We start from the raw sequence: 6,862 nt of genomic DNA on the forward strand, positions 1-6,862 counted from the left end.
TATTGGTGCCACTGACAGACACATCACATGGTTTGCAAATATGGTCTAAAAAATGGGTCCACCTAGGATTACTCTTTTGCATTACCACTTATGTTCCCACAAGCTTCATGTATTGCGGAAGGAAGGAAAATACTCCATAGCTGAATCTTTGCTCAATTCATACTAACTCATTTGCAAATCTAACCCTTTGTTCACTGCCGAACTTTCAATTTCAAGAATCGTATTCTAGTCAGGAAATAGCAATATTTTGGTGCTACTTTATACATGTTTGCTATCACATTCTCATTTACTTGTTGTAACAATTGGGTTGTCATCACTTTTTGTTCCATTTTACCTTGGGACTTTGATTTTTTTATGGTATCCTTGTGAGCTCGTTTGGTGGGCTGGATGAGATTAGGCTTTAGGGATAAGGTTAGATTGGCAAGGACGTGTAAGATATAACTTGTAATCTATGTATAAGGATAGGTTAGATAACTAACTCTATTGAGTTATAACCCATCATTTTTTGTCTTGTTCATCTCACATTTGACACAACAAACAACGGAGTGGACTTAAATCCATTTTAATTGATCGCAATCTATCTCATCCAGCTCACCAAACGGTCCTGTAGTGATTAATGAGGAATTGCGGAAGAATTTGTGGTATGTGGTACACCGTAGTAAATTTACTATTCCTAAATGCTACTGGTATATTCTTATTCGCTATTATGTGTCCAAGATTATAAATTCTTTTTAGTTACACATGTGAGAATCGAATGTTGGTCCTATTATGATTCTAACTCGTTACCACCGCTATGGTAGAATTTTCGGTATTTTTTTGTGCTTTTTGGACAGATGATGGAGATATCATTTTCAGGTATATATTCTTCTATGTCATCAAAACGCTACATGTTGGAATGTGTAAAGGTATAGCTAACCAAACCTAACAACCATGATTTTCTTATACAATTATTTCTCAATCTCCCAACAAGACGAAACCTCTTAAAAAGGTAATAAATAATTAATACAAAAAAAGAAAGGAGAACAAATGACGTCATCATTTCAAAGTTCAAACCACCTAAACTGTCGGACGCTTGTGCGTCTCTGGCTCGCCCTGTGCATTATCGCAAAGCCCTCCCTTCTCCGTCCTCTACTCCGAATCGTCTTCGGCTTCGCAGCCCCATTCCTGCATTCAAAGCCCTTACTCGTTCGCCGCGATGCTGCCGGACCGCGACCTCTGCACGTGCTTCGCCGGAGGAAATGGTGGCCCCGATGGCGACCGCCACGGATCCGCCGATCCCAACTGTACGCATTACAGGAAGTCCGATCCTTCACCCTCGTCGCTTTACTATTCTTCCTCGCTCGGATACGTTTCGGCGCCGTTGAGTGACTCCGAGAAGCTACGGAGAGTCGTGACTGCTTCGGTCAAGGGATTCACGATCGGCGCCGGCCTCAAGGGCGGCCTAGCCATTTTCTCGATCCTAGCTCGTCTGAGACGACGGAAGCTCTTAGCCTCTCTCAGGTGAAAAGCTCACCCAGCTTCGAATTCTCTAAAATCCGGAATTTAAGTGTAATTTTGTTTAATTATGGTAATTTGAGTTAAATTCTGATTAATTATTCAGGACGGAGGGTGTGATCACAAATAGAGAAGCAATTGTTACCGCTTTGAAGGAGACATTGAGATATGGTTTATTTCTCGGAACTTTTGCCGGCACATTTGTTTCGGTGGACGAGATTATTGGTTCGTTGGCAGGTCACCGTAGGCAAGTTCCTTGCTCTTCCATGATTCAACTTCTTATTTTTTTCGGGTTGGATTCGATTTCTGTTTGCTCTGATTTAATTGATGTGTTTGGTTTATTCTAGTTCAGGACAGCCAAATGGAGGGCTTTGTTGGCAGGTGCTATAGCAGGGCCGTCTATGCTTCTTACCGGACTGAACACCCAGCATACGAGCTTGGCCATATACATTCTTATGCGCGCTGCTGTGTTGGCGTCGCGGTGTGGGATCAAAAGCAAACGGTTTGGTAGCATTTGTAAACCTCTCACCTGGGCTCATGGTGACATTTTCCTTATGTGCCTCTCCTCTTCGCAAATTCTGTACGCACCCTTTACTGTAAACTGTGTAATATTTTGTTAGCGAAGCCTTGAATGTTTTGACATGGATTGTTTTTTTCCCATTTCCATGTCAAGGGTTGTGTCAAAGATGGAAATGCACTTCCGTCAGTTCCATGTATACTTGTATGTGGAAATCAATGAAACTGACATCACTTTTGTATCTGTTTGTGAGTCCATATCACTGATCATCAAAGAAGATTTTGCTACTCTGGTGACTGCTCACCAAATCTACTAAAAAGTTGAGGGATATTGTAGTTGGCTCATTTAACTTTATGTCCTTTTCGGTTGTGGTGTCACATTCATTCGTATCAAATTAGAAATGTCTTTTCAGTGTTTTATAGATTATCAAACTTGTGAATTGTTTCTGATTATCGTTAACTTTAGACTGTACTACAACTAAGAGGAGGAAAATTTCATTTCTCAGGTCTGCTTACATATTGAAGCAGGAAAGTTTACCTCCATCATACAAATCCTTTCTCAATAAACACGGAGGAAAGGATACCGTAATATTGCAAGGTGTAAAAGAGATTGCAAGGGGCATACCTTTTACTAATTTGGAAGCAATAGAAAAGCATTACAAATCCATTGGGAAAAATATTAAACTAGATCCAGGCATGCAAGTTCCCTGCTCGGTATGCATTCTTCAATTATCATAATACTTCTTTTTCCTACCTATCATGTGAAAGCAATTTAAATTTGTTTCTCATTCATATCATAATTATTTAAACTTCCTTAACTTATTTCTTTATGATTTGAAGTCTTAAGCTCTCAAATTCATGCAGATTGTTCATGGAGATCAGTCATGTAGTGGACATGTTCTTTCTTTCCTTATTCAAGCCTATAAGAGAGCATTGCCGGTTTATCTTCCAGTGTATCTGATTCCGGCCCTTATAGTTCATCGCCAAGATCTCTTGAAAAGGTGATTCATATGATTTACCTACTTGATCATTTTTTCATATACCCGTGATGCTTTAAGTAGATGTGATCAAGTGCTTTCTTCTTCTAGTTGAAGTTTCCAAGAAAACAAAATTGAATTTAACTGGGGAGATGTGTCTTACCATAATTAATTTGATATGTACATAAATGCAAATTGCATTTTGATAATCTTGTCATGATTGAGTTTCTTTTAAAGTATTCAAACTGGATATATATATATATATATATATGTGTGTGTGTGTGTGTGTGTGTGCATGTTAATGTAATCTTAGCTTCTGTTTGTGCTCTTATGATTGCTGTTTATATGCAGGCATTACTCTATACTACTAAAGGGCCTTCTTGGTACTGCAAGATCGAGCTTGTTTCTATCCGTATATTGCTCATCTGCCTGGTTAGCAGCTACTTTCTTCTATCTTGCATTCTGATGGTACCATTTACATGAACGTTGCTACTAGGAAAGATGTAAATGAGAACCTGAGTAGTGTCCAGATTCGTTTATTAAAACCTAGGTCTTTCCTTATACCCGTCATAAGTGTTCAACATTGTTTCTCCTTAGACAATTTTTCATGGGGCATAATTAATCTTAAGGTATCAAGACCTGATGTAGGAACTGATGAAACTGGAAATGAAACGCAGTATTAAATCTTTTAAGCATAGGATACCGAAGGAACTCAAGACTAGGACAATGACTCACATGAAACGAGGATGCCAAGGTGGCAGCACTTAAACAATTCATGCGATGCCACATGGGAAACTTAAAACACGTGTTCTGTTAGAGATTGACTATACCAGATGAAATATTTTGGACCCTTTAGGAGACTAGATTAATAAGGTATGTTTGTGCCTGTCTCTTTTTCCTTCTCTGTTATCCACAATAAAGTTTCGATAAATTTTTTAGAATCTGATTTTTCAAGGTATCAATACGTTGTTATACATAGTGATGTTGGGAAACATACTGAAATAGACTCAGCTAGTAAATTGGTCAGGCACATTGTTTGCCTGCCCCGAAATCCCCTCAACCTGCTTCATGAACTGGGATTCGATACTTGTAACTTTATTCAAAATGGTGCATCATTGTATTTTCACATTATCGATACTTGTCGTTTCTAACTGACAGACCCAAAAAAATAATCACTTCTAATTATGTTGAGAAAATTTATTTTTAATATTTCTCTCCAGGGCGTGGACGTGCTTTCTGTTTAGGATTTTCAGGAGGTGTAACATACCAATGGTCGCAATGGGGACGGTATGAACTTTCTTCAACTCTTTAAATTCGGTACCAAGATAAACTTTATATGTTTGCTCAAGGCGTCTCAATTGTGTTGTTGGGCAGTTCCCGACTGGTCTAGCCTTGGCCATTGAGAAGAAAAGCAGGCGGATTGAGATTTCACTCTACTGTTTTGCTCGGGCCATCGAGAGCTTTTTCACCTGCATGGCTGATACCGGGTACTTGCCGCCTTCAACAAAATTGAAGAGAGCTGACGTAGTAATCTTCAGCTTATCAACAGCAATCATAATGCATTGCTATGCACAAGAGAGAGAAGTTTTCAGATCCAAATACTTGAATGTTCTCGATTGGGTTTTCGGCGTCCCACCTCCATCTTGTGAAACCCCTCGCTGCAAAAACAGTTAGGAAGTAGTGTCTACAGCATTTTCGGTTTAAAGTCATTTTGTTAGAGATTTCCTTTTGCATTTCCTCCAAACAGAATGGAAGGAAGTTATGTACCATAACTCTCCCATTTTGTTACTAAAGTTGTAGGGCATTGATTTATACTTAGCGATTTTGACACACTGAGTTGCATCATATTCCGCACGAATACACGCGATGTTACTTTTCAGTCTTATCTAAAATGCTGGGAGGGGGAATTGGGATAAGGATCCTCTACGGATCCTCTTTGTGAGCGTCCTAGGATTCTCATATCTTATATGTTCATCGTACATCGTGCGACCAGCTTTCGTTAGCTACAATTTGCGTTTAGTTTTAAATAAACAAATTCAAAATGATTTTTGACCATCCAATGTACAATGAACGGACAAGGGATCCTCACAATGAGAATCCGGATGGGATCCAAATTTGGGGATTTGAACTCGGTTGCATGTTTAGGAGTGGATGCTAGTTCTACATGATTCTTCTACTAGTACATTCAACAATCCTCAATGCTAAAATGGTTTTCAACACATAACTAAACAAAACGAAAGCATATTCCATTTCATAATGCCAAAATCTGCGGTACATAAACCCTAAGTTTTAGTAAGTACAAGAAGAGCAATGGCAAGTCCGATCCACCATCTGACGCGAATCACACTTCGTCTTCATGAAGTAGCATATTGGGTATGCCCTTGCTCACTGGAAAGCGGCGACCAGTCTCAGGGCAGACAAGCGCCCCCTCCTCGAGATGAAGCTCCAAAAGGGCGTGATGGAACTTGTGAAGAAAATCTTCAGAATCAAGCCTAGAAGGCTCAACCTCCTCAGGGAGCTCAACATACCCCATACTATGAGAGGCATTGACAAGTGCCTTCCACTCGATCTTAGGGAACATGTTCTTGAGGAAGTCGGGGTTGAATTCAACCTGCTTTTCGACCACCTTCTCGATTTCAATGCGCAGAGGGAAGCCGTTGGTCACGCCTTTGATGTTGGATGATAGCATGTTGTGGGTTAGCAGCCTCATCTCTCTCACTATCTTAGCCTAAAGTCCAGAGAGTGGTTCTCTACGGTTTTTCCTGACGACCTGAAACCACAAACTAATACCAAATTAGGCATAAATGTTTGGTGTTTTCGCTTGATCGTGTTGCGGAAAAATGTACCAACCCAAACATGGCAGTCTAAACCCAGAAACATTGGCTAAATACATCTGAAAAGGAAGCTAAGGAGACAAATTAAGATGAGTTTTCAGCAAAATTTACAAGGCATATCAATAAAATGAAATGGCAAAATTGATTAAACAAATCCACAGCTAATATGATTACGGATCAAAATTACAAACGCAGAGCTACAGACAGAGTGCATAAACAGGGATGAAAGAACAATTCCAACTTTCGTTTGCATAATTGCATGAACTGGCTTCTGATTTTCCAATAAGTAAAACAGACAAAAGGGGCAAGTTTGAGGAATTTGGGGTAAGCTAAATACCTGTGACTCTGCAAAGTGGGGAACTGCAATTCCGGCCGCCGGCAATGGAGAGAAAGAAAGAGGGGGGGGGGAGACAGAACGCAGAGAGTCGGAGAGGGAGGTGAGCGCTTATGACTGGAAGGAGAAAATAATTAGGGTTTATTACATGGTATAATTACCTAAATATCCTTACCTTAAATTTCTAGGAGGTTTTTCTTTTTTTTTTTTTTTTTTTTTTTAGCTCACCTTTGTACTAGAGGTATCGAGATCGATTTCTCACTTTTACATTATGGCCTGTATAAGAAAAAATGTGCCGTTAAATTAATTTTTTAGATTGAGAATTGTTGCAAGGGCTTCTAGCTTACCAATATTTATTTTGCATTCGAGTTTGATTGTTTCCTCTCTCATTTTATCAGATGGTCAAAACTTGAAAAATATCATTTTTGGTGTACAAGCGGTATTTATATTAAATTCATTATATTGAGGGGAGAAAAATTCGCACATTGTTGTAATTGTAACCAAAGAATATTATTTTAGCTAACATTTTCTTTAATAATATTATTCTAAGGTGCCACTTAGTATTAGGTCTTGTGGTATACCTTTTCACTTTAAGTGAAAAATCTTAAATTTGATTATTTTCGAATGCTGAATTTGAGGGGGATGTAAGGATGATCCTCGCGGCTCTAAACGTTCATGCAGCAGATGACACGTTTTCGATGGGTCAT

At 39.2% G+C, this 6,862-nt stretch overlaps 2 protein-coding genes across 4 annotated transcripts; one reads left to right on the forward strand and one right to left on the reverse strand.

Moving 5' to 3' along the window:
- The first annotated feature begins 294 nt into the window (after positions 1 to 294).
- On the forward strand, positions 295 to 4,866 carry LOC103453323 (uncharacterized). Of its 2 annotated transcripts, none has more exons than XM_008392864.4 (8): positions 295 to 1,500; positions 1,601 to 1,741; positions 1,847 to 2,074; positions 2,517 to 2,724; positions 2,875 to 3,011; positions 3,339 to 3,419; positions 4,208 to 4,274; positions 4,362 to 4,866. In XM_008392864.4, the coding sequence occupies exons 1-8, from the start codon at positions 1,196 to 1,198 to the stop codon at positions 4,659 to 4,661; spliced, it is 1,467 nt and encodes a 488-aa protein (XP_008391086.1). In that variant the 5' UTR covers positions 295 to 1,195; the 3' UTR covers positions 4,662 to 4,866. The 2 variants fall into 2 exon arrangements, with proteins under 2 accessions (XP_008391086.1, XP_028962994.1); XM_029107161.2 differs by having other exon boundaries at positions 622 to 1,500; positions 1,842 to 2,074.
- Positions 4,867 to 5,212: 346 nt separating this feature from the next.
- Positions 5,213 to 6,291, reverse strand: LOC103453322 (multifunctional methyltransferase subunit TRM112 homolog A-like). 2 transcript variants are annotated; one of them, XM_070827247.1, is made up of 2 exons: positions 6,159 to 6,291; positions 5,213 to 5,757 (listed from the first exon to the last, which is right to left on the reverse strand). In XM_070827247.1, exon 2 carries the CDS (start codon positions 5,695 to 5,697, stop codon positions 5,329 to 5,331), a length of 369 nt encoding a protein of 122 aa, XP_070683348.1. In that variant the 5' UTR covers positions 5,698 to 5,757; positions 6,159 to 6,291; the 3' UTR covers positions 5,213 to 5,328. The 2 variants fall into 2 exon arrangements, with proteins under 2 accessions (XP_070683348.1, XP_008391085.1); XM_008392863.4 differs by having other exon boundaries at positions 5,213 to 5,770; positions 6,159 to 6,285.
- Between the last annotated feature and the right edge of the window lie 571 nt (positions 6,292 to 6,862).

The sequence above is a fragment of the Malus domestica genome, chromosome 08 (genome assembly GCF_042453785.1).
Source record: "Malus domestica chromosome 08, GDT2T_hap1".
NCBI classification, from domain to species: Eukaryota; Viridiplantae; Streptophyta; class Magnoliopsida; order Rosales; family Rosaceae; genus Malus; species Malus domestica.

Coding starts and splice junctions, on each gene's coding strand:
- LOC103453322 (XM_070827247.1), bottom strand. CDS start 5,697: ATGAGGCTGCTAACCCACAACATGCTATCATCCAACATCAAAGGCGTG.
- LOC103453323 (XM_008392864.4), top strand. CDS start 1,196: ATGCTGCCGGACCGCGACCTCTGCACGTGCTTCGCCGGAGGAAATGGT. Junction 3,012..3,338: donor CGCCAAGATCTCTTGAAAAG/GTGATTCATATG, acceptor GTTTATATGCAG/GCATTACTCTATACTACTAA. Junction 4,275..4,361: donor CAATGGTCGCAATGGGGACG/GTATGAACTTTC, acceptor GTTGTTGGGCAG/TTCCCGACTGGTCTAGCCTT.